This window comes from Haliaeetus albicilla, chromosome Z (genome assembly GCF_947461875.1).
Source record: "Haliaeetus albicilla chromosome Z, bHalAlb1.1, whole genome shotgun sequence".
Lineage (NCBI taxonomy): Eukaryota > Metazoa > Chordata > Aves > Accipitriformes > Accipitridae > Haliaeetus > Haliaeetus albicilla.
The window spans coordinates 15914098-15938206 of NC_091516.1; the positions used below are offsets into that span (position 1 = coordinate 15914098).

The following is a 24109-nucleotide window of genomic DNA, read 5'->3' on the forward strand; positions in this document are numbered from 1 at the left end:
TTCATTAATTTTGACAGTATTCGATAACGTGCTAATACCAAACCAGCTGCTGAAATAAAGGCACAGAAAAGAAGTTCTATGCCATAGTATGAAGACCTGTTGTTCTGTTCCAGTCTGAATGAAAAAACAGTATTTGATGGTCCCAGATTAGTAGACAAGCAAACATGAAAAAGTATGACGTATTTCATAGCTTCTTCCAGTTCCACAGACACTTTCATTTGACTTTTTTTTTTTACTGACAGTTAGATTTAATGTAGTCCATTTCTGTTCTATTTGCTCTTAACAGAGACCACCAAATTATGTAAACATCTTCTTTAAAGAAGTAATTCAGACATAAAATATCAGTGCAAAATATACCAGCACATCATCATGCAAAATACCACAACTTTCTTTGCAGAGACTCAAGTGTCAGTTCAAGCTGTGAGAACAGTTTTCATAAAGACGATATAGGTTATGCTACAGCTGAATAATTTTAAAGTCTTGGACCACAAGCTGAATCAGCAGAATAAATGAATATATAAAAAATTAATGATGTTTGATTGCACTAGAGCTCTTTAGGCCTCCATGTGTGTTTGTCTCCCTTCCTTTCCTTGTGTTACGTAATTTATTTTCGGCATTTACCAGAAATAAAACTCAACAAAGATGCAGTGGCTGTCATCCAAAGAAAAATAAATCAACCAATACCTACATAAAGCAGAAAATAATATTTTCTATCTTTCTTTGTCAGCCTTACTTAGTATCCAAGCCATTTGACAGGACTATAAATAAATCTCACCCATATGTCAGATATGGCTTTGTCTGAAAAGGAGCAAAGGAAAAAACAAAGCAAAACAAAATAAAAGGAGAAAAGGCTGAAAAGGATGAAAGATAAGGAAAACAGGAGAACCATTCCTGTTGTTTATTGCAGAAATTAGAAAAGAAGGGCAGCACAGACCACAGCTCTGAAATGGATTTAGGATCTCAAGTGTACTCCTTATGCTGTGTCTCTGATTGGGGTTGAAAATACATTATTAGGAAGAGACAAAAGAAGTAAAAGATCACTTCCTCTGGATGAATAAAACCAAGTCTGTTGCACACATAAGGAGATAACTTGACTGCAGACTGCTTCTAATGTAGGGCCAATTTTCTGGCTAGATTAAAAAAAATCATACAGTAATACACTGGGCTAATGAATATACTTGGAACAAGGTTTGGGGTTAGTCCTTTCCAGTTTATATTATACCATATCTGGATTTCTGTTTCATACTCCTAAATTCTGACTGACTTTGCTCCTAAAAGTTGGCACACATAATGCAGACAGTGTTAAGCCACTGGTAGCGCAGGCCAATGAAAAGTTGGAGAAAAATCATTCCACATGTAGCTCGTATCTCTTAGGAATAGCAAGTTCAGGACTGCCCCTGAAAAGGCCTCAATGTATTTGCATTTCAAATGGTGACACCAAAGATATTGACAGTTCCACTGCTTACTCTATTTGATAACACAGATATGTAACTGCTCCTTCTCTTCCCTGGATTCAGTCACTCTGGGAGCACAGAAATGTATCTGTGAAGCTGATCATCTTTTCAAGTACTGAGAGAAATCTGTTGAGGAATCCTTGAGTTTTAAAGGTGTCAGAGCTAGTGAAGGCAAACAGCAAGTTTGCTGCTCAGAGAAAGCACAAGATTGTTTCCTATGTTGGACCACAAAGGTAAAAAGAAAGGTTTTCCTCTGCTAGCTGTTGTTGCAGAGGCCATGGAATGGGACATCTTCAATCTTCTGGCACAGGAGAGGTTGAAAACACCTTGAAAACACTTCTAGGCATTGCCTGCAGGGAGTTCTGCATGCTAGAGATGGATTTCTGAATTAGACTTTCTAAGAGTATCCCCCAAAGGGTATTTCTTTATTTGTAAGCACATTCCTTGGCCATAGTTCAGGTTTGGTCCAGCAAAGTAAAAATGGGCAGAGAAACACCAACTCTACACAGTACTCATCGAACCTTACATGCTTATAGAATCATAGAATCACTTAGGTTGGAAAAGACCCTTAAGATCATTGAGTCCAACTATAAACCTCACACTGCCAAGTCCACCAGGGTCAGGACAGAACAGGAATTCTTTCTTCTGATCACCACTTGGAAATACACTAGCCACTTTTTTCTAGCCCTTTTTTGTAAACTTTTTTCCAATTTGTAGCCCACCTAAAAACTTCCAGTAATGGGACCTTTAAAAAATGTCGCATACACAGACTGCAGTATGGCAAATGCAATCTTTCTTTGCTTTTGTGAAATCTTGTAGAAGCCCAAGGCTCCAGAAGAAATAAGCTGGAAGCCAAGACTGTCAAAAAGCCATGCTGGCTGGCTGGTGAGCCTGCTGCCAGCCGCAGATACGAGCCAAGTGAGCCTTGCTTATAGCCCACAGGAGCATGCCCTGCACGCCCACCACGGTGGCAAACCCTTGGTGACTGTAACTCCTGGCCAAACACCTCCCCTCCGCTTTCCAGCCAACAATTTCACTTCCTAACAGTAATGGTAGGATTAGCCCTAGTTTTGCATGTAGTCATAAAGTAATTATGTGTCGCTAATTAGCCAGAGGTACAAGGAGCTTGGGTATGCAATTTCATAAAAAAGTAACTCTGTGAACTGCCAGTGAGTTTTACACATCATGCGTGTTCCAGAGAGCAGGAATCCAGCTCTTTCCCCAGCCCTACAACTGTATGCTGAACAAAGAGGCTTTGAGAATAGGACCAAAGGGACACAATAAGATCACGCTGGAGCTCATGCAAACTTTGCTTTTTCAGTGCTGAAGTTTCAGATCTCACTCCACTGACTTGCTCCTAATTAATTTTGGAAACTAAATTCCTAGGGATGCAGCCATATAGTTTATTTAAATATATACTTTACACAGCAGCCAAATTAAGTGTGACAGCTTGTTTACTATGGGTTCCTGGCCTATGGGAGCTTTCAGACACAGTACATTAAGCAAGACAGCAAAATAACAAGTCATGAAACAAATGGCATTAAATACCAGTATACTTCTTACTTATCTTTTTGGTATGTAAAAATCACAAGATTTACAGATTTCACTGGCCAGATTTTAAACACTACTATAAAGAAGCCAAGCAGGTAGGTGGTGCAAAAAACTACAGTTTTTCCAACAGACAGCCTCTGTCTTATTTAATGTCACCTATTACTTAGCTGCCACCAGGCAAGAACCTGGTGTCAAGTTCCATTTGTCTGCTTTGTATGTGCACCTTAGATAAACAACCTGTATATTTTAAACACAGCACTACCTCCTTCCATTGTCAAAAGTTTCCTTGATTTTCTATTTCTGGAAGTTACAATTTAAATCCCCAAATTAAAATTTAATTCTTTTGTTAAGCAATTTATATCAAATCTAAAGTAAACTAAACAAATGTTTTGAAAGAAAGCCTATAATGAATAGTAAAGAGCATCAGCATCAGGCTGCCAGTGCTAACTCTAACAACACAGAGGGCCATTTTCAACCTTCTAAAAACCTCTTCCATCACCTGACAATGTACAGAAGACACTTTTCTAAACACACCTCCTGATCTGTGAAGATCTCAATGAAGTTCTGGAAGGAGAAGGACCCTGATTGAAGAATGAGTTCTCCTGTGTTTTCAAAGCACTGTCCGGTTAGTACAAGGAGCTTGTGTCTTGCAGCATCTGTGATCATTAAGCGCACCTAGAGTGAAGGAGAGAAATGTATCAATAATGGGAGTTACCATGTGTTTCTATGTTCTGCTGAGAATGTGCAGTTTCTCTCTCGTACTTTAAAACATATTTTGCACCAGAGTCGCCCAGGACTGACGAAACATTATTAAGTTATAGTGCTGTTTACAAAAGACAATGAGAAAGGTGCAAAAGTGAAAAAAAGGAGGGACAAGAAGCAATTAGAGAGAAGGTCTGATGAATAAACCAAACTAATGACATGGAAAAAAGAGCAAGGAGGAGAACGGAATAAAATTTTAATGAAAAAAATATATTTTCAATTAACAAACATATTCTTTATGTAACTCAGTGAATTTTAACAGCACTGTATCAGGACAGCCTTGGTAAGCTGTGTTCCATGTGCTAATGAGAGACAACTGCATGTGTCAGACTCAGGTTTTGGAAGGCTGCTCTTTCCTAAAGTACAGCATTACTTGCCTCTCAGTTGTGAAAACATGACTGAAAAGTTACAGCCACAAATCACACATTAAAGTGTCATATTTAGACTGTCATTCTGTTCTAAACTGAATCATCTAGAAGGTCAAGGGACAATTCTGTTTCACCATAATCATAAACTTGAACTTCAAGCACTCAGATACACTCATATGCACGGTTTACATCTCATGATGTCACTAACTATGGACACTGTAAATTTTTGAAGTGTGCCAGCCCAAGACCTTTTTCAATATAAATACAATAATATATATAATATATAATGAATAATAAATATAATTTCAATATAAAAGTAAATTAAGTGGATGCCTGATGGCACAAATGAGTCTACTACTGAGAAATAACCTTCTGCATTTTTAAATAACTCTTAACTGTTTTAAAGTAGATGCTTGTTACTTTACTTGACCCTCACTACAACTACCAATAATTCCTGTTTCCCCCCAAGGGGGAGATTTACTCCCATGCTAAGAGAAATCCATATATTCAGTATACTTCTGTTGGCTGAATTCAACTTAAATTTAAGAATAAAACTAAACAAAACCTGTGTAAGATTCTGTACTGTTGAGTAAATTTTTTGCAAATACTTCAAAAGTGTTGTCCAACACTGAAAATTCAATTCAGCTTATGGTAAGGTATGAATTTCAAGTGCACTAATTCCTCTGTTTAAGGAGGGATTAAGTTAAACCAGAATAGTGATTCCAGAACAAGGCTATCTACATATTAAACTAAATGAGCAGAGTCCATCTGGAACAACACCACATGATATTGCATCCAAGCTCTATCTCCATGGAGATGACATAATCACCTCAGCTCTCCTAGCAAGCTATGCTTTCAAATTTTTATATTGATTGTTAAGCAATCAGTTGTTCTAAAGAATTCCCACTTACGCCAGGGAGGCTGAGCCAGGAAGGCTCAACCTGAATCTCTGCTGAACAATTTGAGTTTTCAGTACAAGTAGAAAAAAGGCACTGATGAGTATGCATCAAAAGAAGATCCCAAGTCTACCAGATTTTCATTGTTATTTTATTAAATAAGTGACCCTGATGCTGAGCAGCAGAAAGTTCCTTTAATTAAATGCAGGACTAATACTGGTCTGTCACTAATTGCACTAAATAATTACAAATTCAGCAATATCCCTGCCGGATCGAGTGTATCTATTTCTATTTCAGACTAAAATATAGATAAGTGCAGCTGGCTGTCTGATGTGTGTTTCTGTAATCTTGTCTGTTTTAGCTGTATTAAAACCATAAAAGAACTGGCTTCCTCTTCTGTGTTTTCTCTTGTTGCTGGCAGCAGTGTCGGGCAGTTTGCCAACTTATGTGTAAACTCACCAGGTTTTCCAACAGCAAAATTATTTCCTGACTTGTGAATCACAGATATGTGACTGACAAATAATTCCCCTTCAACCTATTTTATTAATTGATGATGAAATACATTCTGCAGAGCTAGCAAACTCTGGCAAGAAAAAAAAAGTAAATAAATGCTTGCAGATTACGGAGCATAATGTATGATACACATGGAAGACCTTCAAGAGACACATAAATTCTGTGTCTGGTTATAACCAAGGCTTCCCAAAGGACTACCAGAAGTTCATCTCCTGATTTCAAGACCACTCCATTTCAGAAGAAATACTGCAAGGTGATGATTCTGTTCAGCTTTAACCTTGGTTAAATTCCCAAATCGCTTGAAGAAAGCTAATAGCAAGATGTAGCCTCAGTCAAAACGGAGGTAAAGGTGGAATATGAACAGAGACAGGAGCATCAGCAGTGGTTTCCCAGACTTAGGTACAGTTGCAGGAGTGTTAGAGCAATGGAGTGGGGTCTTCTTCAGAAGGAAGTAACTGTTCATGGGGGTTTCAGAAATTTGTTGTCTTTGGGAAACTACAGCCTCTCTCCCTTTGGGCCTCTCTCTTCTGGGAGGTATTTTGGCATTTGACAGAACATGACTGGAGCTTTGGGAAGAACCATGCCCAGACTACCACCACTATGGCTATTAGCAGGAATTTCTTTTAATATATTTTTCCTTTGTTTTTCCTGAATGGAGACATTCAAGTTCCTCTTCTGGTGAAGTCAGAGCTCCATGGTATATCACTGTTTCTCCAGATGCAACCTGTAAATCTCTTGATACATGAAACAAAGTTTTCTGTTTGCCATAATGGGCAGAGCATGTCTATTCCAACCTCTGATTTAATTCTCCTGCCTCTTTCTTACTGTCTTTTTCTGGCTTGTCTCCAGTCAGAGTCTTGCTTAGCCAGCCAAGGTAAATCTCAGCTTGTAACTTCTGGCCGTGACCAGTTTGCCAAGATGAAAGTGAAGTAAAGATTGCCTCCCACAGTCTAGCAAGAGGAAATTAACAGTAACCTAGCCAAACATCTTCCAGAGCCAAAGGAGTAAAACCAGGGTTCAGAAGTCATTAATGGGCCTCAGATTGTGTTCTTCCATGTGGTCATCCATCAAAGGTATGATGAGCAACAGCGACAGAAATGGCATTTCCCTACTTTTGGCAGTTCCTTTGGCTCTTCCCCCCCTCCACACACACTCACTTTATAGCTTTTTACTCTGAATGTCTAAGAGCTGCTACCCAGCTGACACCCTTGCTCCTTGCCAAGTACCTCTAATGCCTTGTAAGAGATTTTCATGCATAGTTTTTTAGTGAATGAGCTGCCATTTACTGAAGTGACTTAGTTATTTAAACTTTTACAACTTCAGAAATGTCACCTGTTTCAGAGTCCTTCCTCCTGTTTGTGTTTAATATCACTTAAGGCTGGTAACAAAATGGATTTTTCACTATGTACTACAAGAAGAGCTGCTTCATTTCTCAACAGAAATGGTACTGTGTCAGAGCTTCCCAGCACAGGCTAGCAATGCAATTATCCCTATTTTTTCAACCTTCAGTCTCACTAGCTAAATTTGTCAATTTTGTCTTTGAGCTACATGCTCAGTTCTTTGACTCTACTCTGGTGAGTTCATGAGGAATTGGCAGTCTTCTTCTGGGGCACTGTCCGGAGTCCATTGATCATCTCACATGCTTTTGAAGAACAGATGGATCAGCCTAGAGTCACCACTACATAGCTGGTAATTCTTCTCAAAGACCTAAATTTGTCTCAGGGCACCTTCAGGCACTTTCTTCTTGTGTAAAATAAGCATCCAAAGCTACCAAACTATGGAGGAGCAGAAGAAAAGCAGATGCAGTTTCACCACAGCTGCCTCTACTTCATCAAGAAGGAAATTTGGTGCATTATCAGAAAATGAGTGCTGGGATTAGAGGTGTGTTTCTGTCCTATGCCTCTAATGTTTAGTCAGGAGTCTGGGAAAAAATGGAGAAAATCAAGAGATGGCTAATGTTTTTCATGGTGTTTGCTCCTAACATGTCCTTTCATCCACAGTTAGGACCTGCTCTTAGTCTGCTAAGACTCTGAATGATAGTACTGGAGTTTGTCAGACACTAAGCTGGAAGGCAACAACTGATATTCAAGAATCATCTCAACTACATGTGCTTCACTGCTCTCACCCTGTCCACTTAATGGAGCTTTTTTGACACTCCCAGTGAAGTATTTCTGACTTACCTCAGTACTAACTGCTTCATCTGAGGGATTGATCAGGACTACAGTTTCTAAGACATCACTTCTGTGGTGAAGAATCTTCTGACCTGCAAGCACAAAGAGAAAAAAAAGAAAAAGAAATTAAATTCAACCAGCATGGTTTAAACCATCACTTTCCATGAGCTTGTTGTACGTCCCGCTGTGTGACAGCTCTCTGGTCACCCAGAGCAGCACACACCGGCCACAGCAACTGCTTGTGCTGCTCATCTCTTCGGAAACACCCATGGCATGTGGTCCTTTGGGTCAGAAACTCCGCTTTAGAAAATTCAAGGTAATGAAAACAAACTGGCAACAGCACCAGGTCCTGTCCCTTCTGCCTGGCCAGAGGAGTCCCTGTAACTTGCCTTGGTCTCACAGAGCTGGTGCAGATCAGGGACTGGAGAAACCATCAGCAGCTGAGCATCTGGCCCTTTATTTGCATGGACATATCTACACCACAGATACAGCTGAGATTACACAGCCCTGTAACATGCCCAGGTGGTTTTAATGAGCTTTTCCAGGAACTATTAGCAGCTTTGCCGCAGCAGCAGGAAAGTCAGCATAGGCTGCAAACTTCCCCTGCAAGAAGCAAAGTGAATACTTGCCTGTATGCCGGTGCTGCCCACCATGGCTAACAAGCACAATCTGTGAGACAAGCAAAGGAGCCCAGGGGTGTCCCCACTGCCCACCACCACCAACATCGCGTGCTCCCTGTCACACACTGTGGGAGCGCTCCCGAGCCAGACAGCACCCCACACAGATCCCAGGTCCCCAGCCACACCATACGAACCTGGTGAAATCTGGGACCCACCCTGCCACACTCCCCTTTCAGCCTTCTGCTAATATCGATTAACACTGGGACACTGGGAGAGATTCCCTATGGGGATGGTCAGACACTTGCTGTGCTGCCCTGCTTCATCTTCCTCTTGCTTACAAAAACTGTAGCAAGCAGTATTAGGCAACAAGAGTGAACAGGCGTACAAATAACAGCTAGCTCCTGAATGAATAACGTCCAGGCGTGTTTGGAGCAGCCTTGCAGCCCACTGGCTTTCATGCTTAGTAGTTAGTCTGTCTCTGTATTTAATAGCGATATTCATCTGGAGTGGGTGCCAGAAAATCACAACAGGACTCTTGACTTTTTTTTTTCCCTTATGTTAATTGCAAGTTCTTATCAGGCTCTCTTTCTGTGAGAACTGCAGTGAGATTAATTAGCAGCTGTATTGTCATTCAGAAATCCAGACTGGTAATTGGTCCAAAAAAACAGAAGACCTGTGCCTTCCGAGCAAACTGCTCCGTGCAATATTAATCAATTAAAAGAATTAATTGCACTTAAAAGGAAGTACAAGGGACACAGAACAAGTCACCCATTTGCCAACTTAGAAAAGCTTCCCTGTAAACACACATAAAATAACGAGGCCAAGAAGGGCCACGCTGAAAGGAGCTCTGCATCCCGGAGAGCACCAGGCAGTGTGGGGCAGTCTGAGAGGGTGGGCAGCCAGCCTTTCCCACATCAGTCTTGGCGCTGCCCCTGGCCCTTCCCCGGGCAGCCCCCCACCCAGGCAGAAAGCCCTGCCTCCGCCAGTGATGGCCCCCTCCTCTTTGCCCTGCCTGCACCCCTCCTGCCCTCTCTCCTCCTCCTCACCCACCGAGCTCACAATGTGCTGCGTCTTTTGCTGTTGCTCTGGGGAAGCTCTGCATTTATAAGAGTAAGAGCTTACAATCAAATGATAGAAAGTGAAGGAGAAGGAAAAAGAATAATAATGTTCTCAAGTAAAATGTGAGATAGTGTTGCAGTTTACTGTCTTGTGCATGACAGTGCCTAGACACTTGTGGATAATAATCTAAGTTGTTTGAAGAAACCTTGTTTTCTTAACACCTATTTTTTTTGCTATACTTCTTTGAATGGAGACAGACTGTATGTTACAAAAGGGGAGGAGTGCAGGTCTGCCTCTGCAGCATCCAGTTCTGGCATTACCCTTTGTAACTCAATTTATTTTTATAGCTCTGCTTCCTTGCCTAACAGGAATGCATATATAAGGCTACATTCAGTAAAATATCCAGATGGCTCTGTTACCAGAGACTCCCTCAGAAGATGCTCTGCAATCTGATATTTTAGTTATTCTGCAGATTTCCCTCAAGTTAAGAGATTCAGCAGAGTTTATTGAATCTAGTCTTTACTGTTGGTAAGGAAACAAAAGAAATCATCGTCCTTTAGTTGCCACAGAAATTTCTCACTCAATAGTTGGTGACACAGAGCACACACTTTGCTTCAGGCCAGACTAAGCTTCATATATGATTAGACATTAACACATTAAACACAGGTAGAAAAGAAATGCGATTAGCCACATGCAATGTTAGACAAAGATGCATAGTGTCCATCTGACTCAAAGCACCCACTTTGGACTATAGTTTCTGGAAAGCAAGTCCTATCTAAAGACTTTCAGAAATAAATATTAATCATGTTTGGAAGAAATCTAAGGTGTCTGCTCATCCTTGATTTTTTTGAAGTAATGCTTCAAATTAAAACCAGATATGAATAAAGAGTCTTGGTTGGCAGCTGTTTGATTCAGAACCAGAACAGAGAGGAGAAGCAAACAGCATGTGGCAATTTCTTAAAGTGTGATTTCCACATGCATCATCCCAGTTCCTAAGAACATAGGATCCTATTGCTCCCCTACTTGGTCAAATATCAATGAATGACATTTATAGCAGGATTATTGAGATGGGGATGGTGTCAGTAACATTTCCTAGAGAAGTGACTGAACAGATTTCTAACTTACAGAGTTGATCTTTTCAGGCCAACCAAGAAGCATGATCATGGGGCCCACTTTTAACAGTGACTATGTTAAATTCGTGCAAACACAAAATATAAATGAATGGCAAGGGAAAAAAGGCAAGCTCTCCTTCAAATCTTGTTTAACCAAGGATCTCTACTGACCCACTTCTTACTGGGCATGCCTGTGTAACACCAGCCCATGGGGGTGCATGCTGTAGGCAGCAAGCTACTCAGTAGAGGGGTTCCCATCAGCCCTTCCTGCCACCCCAAATGGACACCAGCACTCACTTGCTCCCCATCAATGCCATTTCCACAGAAAGTAAACACTAGAGGAAGTTGTGAAATCTTTCCTGTGATGATTCTTGGCAGAGAAGGTGAAGGGAAAATACCGTCTCCCTGAAGATAACTATTTGACACCTGGGCTGGCATTCAAACACAACTTTTTGCCAACTTCAAACATCTTTTCTTTTTGATTGTAAAGAACTTAAAGTATTGTTTCACTGTCAGAAGACAGGACTGCTGTGTTACACCAGTCACCGTGCTGGGTGGCATTAGCAGGTGGCATAGCTTGCAAGGCTTGGTAACGAAACTTCCCACAAGCCATGAGTAGGCAATGAACTCTGAAGCTGGAAACGTTCAGTGCTCTACACTTGCAAGTAGCTCCAGCGCCCAGCCTCCACCCCCACCCCCCAGCTGCCCCTATCTTATGAAGGAATTTCTGGACATTGAAGGGAGAAAAACCCTCCAAAATGAACCATAAAACATCCATTCCTAGAGTTCTTTCTTCAACTCTGAGAAGAAATCTTTAACAAATAAAATCACTGAGGAAAAGACATTTTCCCAACAGGGCAATGCTGTGTTTGAGAAGCAGCAATGTGCGACCTTTTTCCTCAACATTTCTGGGTATAGATGGCAGGAAAGGCTTGGTGTATTTTAATTCCTACTCAGGACAATACTCTGTTTATTGATATCCACCCATAGTAACATCTTAAAAGCTTTAGTCCTCATTGCCTTTACATCCATGATAAGCAAGAGCTAGATGACTGAAAAACATTACCAGCTAAGGATTTTGTACATGTGAATATATAGGTGGCTTGGAAGCAAGGTGGGGGAAGAGAGGAGGGGTTTTACACTCCGTGTCTATGCATCCAAGCACTAAAGGTCAAAGCATGGGCAAATCAGACACTGTTTTACATTTAATTAGTTTGGTAGAAGAAAATACGACTTGAGCAAAACCAGGAGTAACAAATAGCTTGAGGAACACAACAAAAGTCTTGACCACTGAACAAGATGGAGCACGGTCTTCAAGCTGCTAAGACTCTGAAAGACAGTACTGGGGTTTGTCAGTCACTATGCTGGAAAACAATAACTGATGTTCAAGGATCATCTCAATGACATCTGTTTCAGATTTACCATGTCTGATGAAGGTTATTGGAAGGTTATCATATCCCTTGCACATGATACATTTAAAGCAATAAATTTCTTTGGAAAAAAGGAGCTTTTTTGCCTAGCCAACAGTAATGCAATAATCCATACATTTTAAATAACTTCAAACTGCTCATTTTTTCACCTTCTTTTTCTAGTGGCGACTTCAAATTTGTCCTCCAAAAAAGATGTGTTAACCTTGTGTTCAGCATGATTGTTCTATGTTATCAACACAGTATTCAGAGTTCTGGATGACTGGTCATCTAATGGTTGCTACTTCTTATACTAGCTGAATAAATATCTTTTTCCTTGTTTTCAACACAAAGATCAATAGGCATAAACTGTCAAATACTGCTGTAATTGTGACCAGCCCCCACACCTTCCCACTGTCAACCTGGAGGCAGTACATTGCAGCAACGATTCCAGACCGAGAAGAAAGGATCAAGATCCCCTTTTACAGCAGATTATCAATTATCTGAAGAAATCTTGTGTAAGTGGTATGGAGCACTCCATCCCCTTCACCTTCTCCATGGAAACAAGGCCCCCAGAGCACGTTAAGTTTCCTGCTGACCTAAACTGCAAGCTGGAGAAATAGGTAAGTACAGCATTAAGCAAGGTGGTGGGTTTTACAGAGTTGCCAAAGCAAATTCTGATGTTGTAAAAATCTGGAATTCTGTATCTGCAAGCAAGAAGAAAATGATTTGCAGACTTGATGGAGAAATGACTGTATAAAGTCCAGGCACTGGACTACAAGAGCAGAACTTCAGAAAGCCCCTTCCAGGCATGCTTTGAAAGCCCTGCAGGTGATGCTGGGGGCTGTAGAGGCTAATCAGTCAGTCCCCATCAGGTGACATGATGGGGAGTGCATAAGACAGGTATAACTCCATTTACATCAGAGAAAATAGATTCACTGCCTCCAGGGCTCAATTCAGCCCAATGACTTCTTAAATTTAAGCTGGGTGCAAGGAAAGTATAATCAGTTTTTCCAGCAAGAACTCTTATATTTGTACAAATATTGGAGTACTTTACACATTTCTAGGTGAAAATAAAATCCATACCTGCAAGGATACTGAGTTGGCATGACAGCTGTGAACAAAAAGTCAGCTCTACTAACATTGCTGAGCCCTCTGATGGTGACAAAGATTTAGAATAGTGACACTGACTGCAAAGTGTGACTGTTTTCCTTGTAATTCTTTAAACCTGCTTGCTCCAAACACAATGGTTAGTTCAGATTCATATCTAATGTTACATGCTTTTTATAGAGAATTACGTGTTGTTTCCACAAAGTTAGGTTAATCTTCCTTGCATCTGATCTGCTGGAATACTGAACCTTGTTGTGACTCTGCAGGAAGCATTTATCTTCTCCCTCTCCCTGCATAAATGGAATTCATATTCAAATTTCATGTGGTTCAGCTGCAGCCTGGTGATAGTTAAAACATTTTTCCTACTCACATCTGACTTTCAACAATTTATAAACTACAAGTCCTGAGAGGCAATGTCCTGCAGCATATTATATTTTAGGATTCTTAAGCTCACGTTTATTTAAGGAAATAAGGCTAGTTGCATATAATTTCATTTTAGTTCTTGGATAAGATCCGTCAGATCTCATTTGGGTTTATACTTCCAGGTAATAATAAAGCCCTGAAAGTGGAAGGCTAGAGAGAGGATGATGACAGAGCCTGAACAGTAACTGCAAGATTCAGCCTCCAGTTACTATACACAAACCCAGTTCACCAATCCTTGCTCAGGACTCTTGAACAGCAGTGAGGGAAAGTAAGCTGACCTGTTTGCACTAATATTCATAGCTGGATTCATATCTTCTGCCTTAAACTTTAATCTCCAATACTTCCAGACTTATGAACTGAGATGTGCTAGGAGCTGCTCCAGGAACTACAAGTGATCACAGTGGAATTCACTGCTCTGCGACTCATTCCCACTGAAATCTCCTGAAGTAAATTCAAGACATTAAAACACGTTTTCACACACCCTGTTGATCAAAAGACTAATTATATCAACTTTTCACACTAAATATTGATTTCTTGCCCTATTTGCCAATTTCATGTGACATCTGATTTGCTGTCAAAATACAGCCATTTATCAGGTGGAAGCAAACTGCTGCCCTTTCACTCCCATCTGTTACTGTCAAGGGCAAATCATTATCCTCAGCTGTCATTTTTCACCTTCAGAAACAGTATTTTTCACATAATTCTTGATGGTTTACAATTTCAGGGCTCTATGAAGGACTGTAAAGCATTAAAAATCTTTTCTGAGCAAATTAGTACTACAAAAAGCACTCTGAAAAAAAAAGTTGAAGCAAATCAGTCTAAAGCACAACAAAAATAGAAGTTTATATATTATATTATATTATATTTTTAATGCCAACTAAAATAGGTTTATCTCCCAAAAAGGGGATAAGCCACAAAAACTGAACCAAGTACCCTAGGGATTTCATTATCGATTTCACTGAGACTCTGGACAGGAATGAAATTTAAAACCAAGATTGCTGAAGACCTCAATAAAATCAGAGTCAAAGAGAACAAGAATACACCTCCTGTTTATATATTGGACTTGAAACAGTAGTGGAATCCAATACTCCTGATAAATGGGTTCACCCTTGACTTTGCTTAAGAAAAAAATATATCCAGTAGTCAGTCAACAGCACTAATCTGTTCAATGAGTTCAGCTACAAGTTATTGCTATTGAGCATTAAAATCTGCCACTGACAGGAAAAAGACAAGCCTTTTCTTGAAGTGAGTGACTGTCTTTAATTATTGGAATCCTTCTTTGATCAGGGAACCAAACATTCCTTACCCATCCTACAATAACCTATTATTCCCAATCCCTAAGATTTCATATTTCTGGGGGAACTATCCAATATGCTGACGAGCTGTTGTAGAGATTGCGGGTCCCTGGCAGCAATCTTCGCTTTCCCATTTGATGCCTAATTGTTGCTGTGGTCAGGCTTGGCTATCTCTGAACTCTCCCATTTCTGTTCTTTTGTTGGCCTGTGTCATTTACAATCCTCATGGTGGATAAAGCTCAAACCCTGGAAGCCCTGTCCACCACTATTTGGCAGCACTGTAATTTCAATGACAGGATGGCGAGCAAAGGACATAAATCTGAACTGGCACAGCTGGAATTATGCTTTGCAAACAGGTGAGTGCAGCTTTATGACCCTACTCCAAGAAATGATCACCTGTAATTATAGGAATGGAAAAAAAGGAGTGTTTAGATAGCAGAGCAGTTTAATATCTGGTCAGAAAGAGAGGGAAGAGTGATGGCTGGAAGGCCATGCAATGTCCCTAGTCATGAGAACTGCCTTGTTCAAAAGCACAGCTATAGTCAGTGTGGCTTTGAGAAGCCAACACCCCATCCCATCCCAAGCGTCTGACATGGGCTTTCACCAACAATTCATTTACCTGAAGTCACCATCTCACTCAGGAATCACCCTTCCAACCTTGAAATGAGAGGTTTCAGAGACAGCTAGAAGACTGTTGCACTCATAAGCACTTGCCAATGTGCTTGCCTATGTGACACCCTGTCCTGGTTTCAGCTGGGATAGAGTTAATTGTCTTCCTAGTAGCTGGTACAGTGCTGTGTTTTGAGTTCAGTATGAGAAGAATGTTGATAACACTGATGTTTTCAGCTGTTGCTAAGTAGTGTTTACTCTAAAGTCAAGGTTTTTTCAGCTTCTCATGCCCAGCCAGCGGGAAAGCTGGAGGGGCACAAGAAGTTGGGAGGGGACACAGCCAGGGCACCTGACCCAAACTGGCCAACGGGGTATATTCCATACCATGTGACATCACATCTAGTAAATAAACTGGGGGGAGTGGGGGTGGGGGATCGCCACTCGGGGACTAACTGGGTGTCGATCGGCGGGTGGTGAGCAATTGCCCTGCGCATCATTTGTACATTCCAATCCGTTTATTACTACTGTTGTCATTTTATTAGTGTTATCATTATCATTATTAGTTTCTTCTTTTCTGTTCTATTAAACCGTTCTTTTCCAACCCACGAGTTTTACTTCTTTTTCCTGATTTTCTCCCCCATCCCACTGGATGGGGGGAGGGGGAGTGAGTGAGCAGCTGCTTGGTGCTTAGTTGCTGGCTGGGGTTAAACCACAACACGCCCATTTACAAGAAGGGTCAGAGGGAGGATCCAGGGAACTACAGGCCTGTCAGCTTGACCTCGGTACCGGGGAAGATTATGGAACAGTTCATCTTGAGACCGCTCACATGACATATGCAGGACAAACAGGGGATCAGGCCCAGTCAGGATGGGTTTACGAAAGGCAGGTCCTGCTTGACCAACTTGATCTCCTTCTATGACCAGGTGACCTGCCTAATGGATGAGGGAAAGGCTGTGCATGTTGTTTACCTGGACTTCAGCAAGGCCTCTGACACTGTCTCTCACAGCATACTCCTTGAGAAGCTGGTGGCTCATGGCTTAGACAAGTGTACTCTTGGCTGGATAAAAAACTAGCTGGATGGACGAGCTCAGAGGGTTGTGGTGAATGGGGTGAAATCCAGTTGGCGGTGGGTCACAAGTGGTGTTCCCCAGGGCTCAGTGTTGGGGCCGGTTCTGACAAGGGGATCGAGTGCCCCCTCAGCAAGTTTGCGGACAGTTGGGTTGGACGACACCAAGTTGGGTGGGAGTGTTGATCGGCTGGAGGGTAGGGAGGCTCTACAGAGGGATCTGGACAGGCTGGGTCGGTAGACCAAGGCCAATTGTATAAGGTTCAACAAGGCTAATTGCCAGGTCCTGCACTTGGGTCACAACAACCCCATGTAATGCTACAGGCTTGGGGAAGAGTGGTTGGAAAGATGCCCAGTGGAAAAGACCTGGGGGTGCTGGTCAACAGCCGGTTGAATAGGAGCCAGCAGCGTTCCCAGGTGGCCAAGAAGGTCAACGGCATCCTGGCCTGTATCAGAAATAGTGTGGCCAGCAGGAGCAGGGAGGTGACTGTTCCCCTGTACTGGGCACTGGTGAGGCCGCACCTCGAGTCCTGTGTTCAGTTTTGGGTCCCTCACTACAGGAAACACATTGAGGTGCTGGAGCGTGTCCAGAGAAGGGCAACCAAGTTGGTGAGGGGCCTGGAGCACAAGTCTTATGAGGAACAGCTGAGGGAGCTGGGGCTGTTCAGTCTGGAGAAGAGGAGGCTGAGGGGAGGAGACCTTATCCCTCTCTACAACTGCCTGAAGGGGGGTTGTAGTGAGGTGGGTGCTGGTGTCTTCTCTCAGGTGGCTGGAGATAGGACAAGAGGATTCTATGAGTCTATGATTCTATAACATGGAAATCTGCATATATACCTTTATGTCTTCTTCTTCAATTGTTTTGCCCTTAAAGCCTTTTTATAAAAATTGTATTCTTTTCCATTATTTTCAAGGCAATACATAGCACTTATTAATGCTGCATATAAACAAAATTTAGGATCTTCCTCCAAAATATTCACAGTTCAGCATGGCTTCTTGAAATGCGTCTTTTAGTCTTGTTTAGGAATATTTCCACATATTGGTTTTGTAGATTAAAATTCTAGAGACACCGTGATCTCTGAACAACTATTTTCACAAGGAATTTTATCTTTAAAACACATGTGATAGATGTGAAAGAATTCTAAACCCATAAAATAGAGATAAGGAATCAATTTCCAAGGTCATACAGAAACAGAAACCTGACCAACCAGAGTGCTGCACCTACACAATCCTTTTGGTTGTGCAAGGTACATCACTATAGTGTGCATTAGAAAATACTGAAAACTTAAAAAGCTATGCATAATGGATTTTTTTTTCAGACAGACCCCCTAAGTCACCTTTAACTACTTCCCAGAGCTGAAGTTCTTCCATAAACCACTTGCCTAGCTATTAAGATATCTACATCATTTAACAAATAATAATCTTATCACTGCAGACCTTGAAACTCTACAAATGGCAATAGAAAACAGAAACCAAAACCCACCAAAATTTGTGAGAAATTTGTCCAGGACTATCTAGGCAAAAGCAAAAAAATGTAATCTTTTCCTCCCTCAGTTTTTGTATTTCATAAATTTGAGGCAGGCAGGTAGGCAATTGTGAGATTCTCTGTAAGCAGTTGTCTTGAGTTACACATCTCCATTACAAGTAATAATCTTAAAAAGCTGTTAACAGCACATTAGTAAATTAATGGCATGTATACTACGGTCAGCCCCATATTTTTGGGCTGTAATCCCTTCATTGTCTCACATTAATCTCTCTCCTACCCTTAAATCTTAAACACATAGTAAATGGCAAGGGCAGCTCTGCGATACACCGCAGAACTGATCCATGGTTCTGGAGCTTCAGTTTTCAGCTGCACAGTGCATTGCCCCGGTACTGCATAGAAACTAGCAGCCAACATGCACCATGATGGGAGACTGCAGTGACGCAGAGCTGACTCATCAGTCCTGAAGGTCAATGAAAGTCCTAGTCTGAGCCTGCATTTGGGAGTATTGCTAACCAGTGAAGAGAAAGCAAGCTGCGCAACGTCAGACCTCTTCCAGAAGCAACCTTCTCTGTCTAGAAAAGGAAATTTCTTCTTTCACCGCTGGAAAACATCTCGGACCCAGAAACTAAAATAATCCTAAACCGAGCAGACCATTTCCCAGTATAATTTATGTGCAGTAGTCCCCACAATGTGATATTTTAACTTTGCTCACTTATTCAGCAAAGGAATCTCTTTCACATCCCAACTCAGTGTTAACTGTCAAATAGCCAAATAAAACCTTATTTGGAAAAAATACTATTTCTTTCTCAATACCTCTGTGGCTCATTACCTCACACTCCACTGTTTATCAAACAGCACCATATGTCATAATTCACAGGACTGGTTAGAAGCTTAAGTGTTCTTTTGTTATACTGAGTGCCCAGTATATTCACATTACAGACAAAACCATTTACCTGGCTGTTAAAGAAGTTAAGTAAATTTGTGCATCAAAGGAAAAGTGCTTGGGACTTTTTCCAAGGGCTGTTTTTTATGGAAAACAAACATCAGATTTATTTTAATGACTTCTTATAACAAAATACGATTGTGCCAATCTGCATTAAATAACACAGAGTCTTACTCAAATCCAAGTGCACTCCACAGGAAATTTGCCACTGAGCTCAATGACGAATGGAAAAGATTCTTTGATTATAAATATCTGCTGTTGAAAACAAGATAGGGACCATCAGCATTATGTTTCTTCTTAATGGAATATAAGCAAGTAGCCAAGATCCTTCCTGCATTTTTCAAATAAAACCAACTTCAGTTAAATGTACTTTATTTCCTTTCAAATGTTGACATTGCTAAAACCTCCTTTTTATGTCCTTCTATTTTACCTCCCTGTGCTGCAGTCCTGGCTGTATTATTCTGCCCTCACCATCCTGACTGCCAGGGAAGAGAAGTTTGCTCAGAGGTTTTTCCTTTTCTCTGCAGCACACTGTGCAGATGCTTCCTTGCAGTTCACTGCAACTCCCACCTTCATATGAAAAATAGAGCACAGCAGCAGCAGGGAAAAGCTGATGTAAATGCAAGATGTGCAGCAAAGGGATAAACACTGAAACGAGTATCTTAGAAAAAAATAATTTCAGAAGTCTGCCTCTCCTCTTCCCAGACATCTCTACCTGAATACATTTTTAGTCTTTTAGTCCTTCCCTTCAGGGAGAAAACTCTGAATGTTGATAATTTCAGAAGGTCTCTGTTAATGTTTCCAAATTGCCACAGCCTGCTTATTAATGGCTTTTCATCACTATGGCAGCTGAAACCAAACCCAAAGCTCCAATTAAAATCCTCTGGGGGATATTTCTGATCTTTGGGTCATCACTGCATATGCAACTTTGTTTTAAGTTCATCTGCCATCTCTGTCAAAAGTCAGACAAGTCAATACAACCTATAAGGGTTTCACACGTGGGGAATCCATTCTTTCCCTCAAGCACATTTTCTTTGACATGTAATTATTGAAGTTTCTCAGTTTATATATAATTTCTATCCTTCCTCCTAGTTCAAATCAGAGAAAGATTTCATTGCCTTGGTAGCCCATGAGTAATGAATGACAGATCTGTTTGCAAACACTAAGGGCTGTTGCGGGGAGCCTTGCACTCCATATTAGACATTTATCTTTGCAGTACATAAAATTATTTCTGATTGAATCTTTCTACAGTTTGACAATCAATAAGTTTTCTTGGGAAACAGACCACAGTTTATAACCTACCCTTGCTACTTGTACTGTACTTGTACTGTAATGTTTATTAGGTACAATAAAAATCCCAGGTTCTTTGCCAAAATACCTCCTGAAACATAATTTACCTAGTGGTACTCTTTGAAGAACTGTAAAGTTGTTATTTCACATGTAACAGCACAGCTTTGTTGCTGTTACCTGAACAAATCACACAGCCATAATAGCTGTATTACAGTGGAAAAGTTCTATTTTTTAATACTTGGGTACCCTTTTGTGTGCCTTAGAAACTTGGCATTCTGATAAACGTATTATTATTATAAACTAATTTACCAGCTGTGGAATATCCCTGAGCCTCTGCAACCACTGCAAAACCTAACAAGATGGTCTGTTTGTAAGCCTTTATGAGAACCAGGCTTAAGCTTTTCCCCTGGCAACCATCTGGATTTCCGGCTCCATAGGACAACTTGCCCAAAGCTTTTATTTTGCTTTATATATAGTCAGTGAAAAAAGCCATGATGATAAGCAGTGTTGCTAATCAATTTCTGGACGTGAATTCACTGTCCTATTCTAGCAGCAACTGCTTTCCTGGTCTGAAAGAGCAGAGCAACTGTTCTACCCGAAGGCAGAGATCTTGCTCTGCCAAGACAGAGACTCACTTGAAAGCCTCGAAACACCTTCATCCTCTGATTCTTTACTGGATATGTGCAATTTTCCACCATGATCATTTTATACGAATTGCAAATATAATATGAAATCAATTGCCTCTGCATACAATACAGGCAAGTACTATTAATTAATTCCAGGTTTTACAAAGAAGAAAATGAGAAGGCACACCTGCCAGCTAGATGTTTTAGCACAAAGGGAATATTCTTTTGGCTTTCATTTCTGGAATTAAAACAAGCCATAAAGTAGTCCCTCCAGTCTTTTTTTTTATTTATTTATTCTTTATGGGCCCTGTACACTCTCTGCACACCAACTTCTGTATGGAAAAATAAGTGAAGAACAGATCTAGTTCTGAAAAGACCTATTTTAATCTTCAAGTGTTTGAGTTACCATTTCTGATACCCTTTTGTACTCCCTGTCTTCCTCCTAAGAAGAAGCAGTTGCCTGTAGAAATAGTTGAGGCAGCTTCTGAGCTGAGGAGCAGAGGACTAACTACTCTTGCTGACCCATAATGGGAGGATCCTTTCTGCTTACACAGACACAGCAAGCTTTTACAGGAGGGCACAGAATTCACACCTAGTGTAATAGTTTCCATATGTAAGAACTGCTGCAGAGAACTGTGTCATCTCTAACTAAACAGCCACCAAACTCCCAGGAAGTCCACCGCAATGCTCAGTACACATCAAAACTAGTTACTTTAAAATGAAAAAAAGCAAAAGCTCACCCTGTCATGGAATGGAAAAACATTTAATTAAATATGAGCTCTGCCTCAGGTTCTGTCTCTTGCAGCTAAGCCTTCTTACTTTTCCTAAATCTTCATTGTTATTTTGGAACCTCTGATCACCCTTTATGCCTCAAGAATACAAATCTCTGAAAATACTTTATGTCACCCAGTAGGAACAGTCGTACAATTTTGGCCTGGTCCTTTGTGACATTGTTGGAAACCTTTAGCCTAAGAAAAAAAATTAAGAAAACCATGATTCCTTAAACTTTAAGGTCTATTATTCCCTTTTTGTGCATGCTTAGCTCCTATTAATGCCGATGAGAGTTATGTGCATACAACAATGAAAGATTAAACTCTTCATTGTTTAAGAGGTGGTGATCAGCCCTGTGCTGCTTTAGGAAAAAACGTCAAGGATATTGCAAGTACTATGGGGAGTTAATCTCATTACACACTACTAATAGCATTTGTGGCAGTGTTTGCTTCTTAAATCAACCACAGGTGACCACCTGGTGCCCTGTAACTGGAAAGCTGCTTCCACAACACATGCACAGACCAGTCTCTGCTTTGGAGATTAATCTGTAAACTGCTATGAATCTTTTCTCCTGACACTTTCCCTCCCACTAAGAACAACATGTGGTTTTATTTTCAGTTTGAGTATCTGTAACTAAACAATAGAGCATTTTTAATTAATTTTTAACTACATGAATCCTTAATTTTTTTTAATTTTTTTTTTTTTAAGAATTATCAATTCAAATACAAAAGTGTTTAGTTAGGAATGAACATATTGTGATGCTTTTTATTGCAAACTTCTCACAGGCTGGTCTTTTTGAGTTACCATATGATCGGCTTCACCTAGTACTTTCCAAAAGTAAAATTGCTGCAAGGCTGATTGTAAGTACTCTTCAAGACAGGAATCAGAGAAAATAAAGACACGTGCAAAAGAGAAGCTAGTACACTGAAAACTGTATAAATGTATCTTTTATCGATCAGCATTGTTTTGTCTATAGAAGTTATCCTTACGATTCTTAAATATACAGAGATATTTTCAACTAGGTTGACTTAGTGCATACCAATTAAATCAGCAGAGTCATTCCGACTTAAACCAGCTAGTGACCTAGCCCACAAATCAGTTTTACTCCAGATTTGAACAGAAAGGCCACCAATCACTAAGCAACTGTTTGCAGGCACCAACTGAATAATTAAAGCTGGTTTCATCATACAGATTTCATCATGCTGTGAAAAAAATTTACCATTGCAACCCCTGTTTCTGTATCCGAAATCTAGAAGTTTACAAAAAAACAAACTTAAAAAGAGACTCATTCACACTAGGTTTGGTATTAGAATTAATTCCTCTGGCTTGCATCCAGTTGCGATGCTTTAGGGTACAAGCAGGAAGAATGGTGATCACCAACTTTTTAAACAAATTTCATCTTTCCAATTACTTTTGGCAATTGACACCAAGTAGCCTCCAGCAATGGATTGCCAAGATGAGACTTTAAAGATAATTAGAGAAGATGCACTTGCAAGTGTGTCAAAACTGAAATCTAGAGATGTGTTGGCAGAATATTATTAGTAGAGCTGATGTGTTGATATTGACATAGAGAAATGAGAGCTGCAATTAAAATGGAAACACTGAAGAAAGAAATGTACAGTACTTTTATGTAGTATGTTTTAAAAGATGTGTTGTATCCATATTCCATCTGGGGATTTCATAACGATTGACACTTATAATTTATTAAAGTGGTAGCTCTTGAGCAATACTGGGTGGATCCTAGAGATGTAAAGTTCTGTTTAAATCAGGGGATCTAGAACAGTTCAGATTTTTAAAGAGAGCCAGCCCACTTCCTTATTTATAAAGATGGTTCCTCCAAGTCTCTGGCCCCTCTCCCCAGCAGGCTCTAGGCTTTGCCTTTATCTCTGTGCACTGATTGTCCCTGGAAACATGTTCCAGGAGTCCTCAAGTCTGGAGGTTCTTACTGTAGCACCAAGGGTCATACTGTTGAAATTATCTTCATGCTGTGTTTCCCCAGATAAAACAATTGAGGAACATGAGAGCCAGAAAAAAACCAGCTCTTGGGAGTTTCTTAAAAGAAGGTGATATGCAGAAAATCCAGATAACGGGGAAAAATCTCAGCTCTTACATAGATGAGAATGAGGGAGTGTGGTAAATTCAGTACACACGGTAAGGACAGTTTTGTTGAAATTTTGTAAGTATAAATAATTTATCAATAACTAACATCTTCATTTTGATTTAGCTAGTCTCAAAAATTCCTGTAGGGTTTCCCCCCAAAAAATTCTGCAGAATCTGGAGTGGCAAAGGTGGGAATTTTATAGCATTTGGCAAGACTCACTGAGGATATTCATAAGCTTTAATGGCACGCCCTTGGACAGGTACGCACAAAAAGAGGCCCATTCCAAGATACCTTGAAGACCACCTCTGGAAAAGTCAGGAGAAAAACGTTTTCCTGGTTCAGATATGATGGTGTAATGTTGTGTGCTGTCTAAGAACAGATGTCTACAGGGTAAATGAAGAAATTCAAGCCAAAAGTAGCATTAGGACAGTCAAGCACTGTACAAATTCAGACTGAATGTGCCTCCAGCCACATCTGTCT

At 40.6% G+C, this 24109-nt stretch overlaps 1 protein-coding gene across 1 annotated transcript in view; it reads right to left on the minus strand.

The window, feature by feature from the left end:
- Positions 1–24109, minus strand: part of MAP1B (microtubule associated protein 1B) — a 75101-nt gene that overhangs the window by 15239 nt on the left and 35753 nt on the right. Inside the window, exons 3-4 of the mRNA XM_069776643.1 lie at positions 7725–7807; positions 3540–3680 (exon numbers count right to left, since the gene is read on the minus strand). Coding sequence (XP_069632744.1) covers positions 3540–3680; positions 7725–7807 — 224 coding nt within the window. The remainder of the gene's footprint in view (positions 1–3539; positions 3681–7724; positions 7808–24109) is intronic.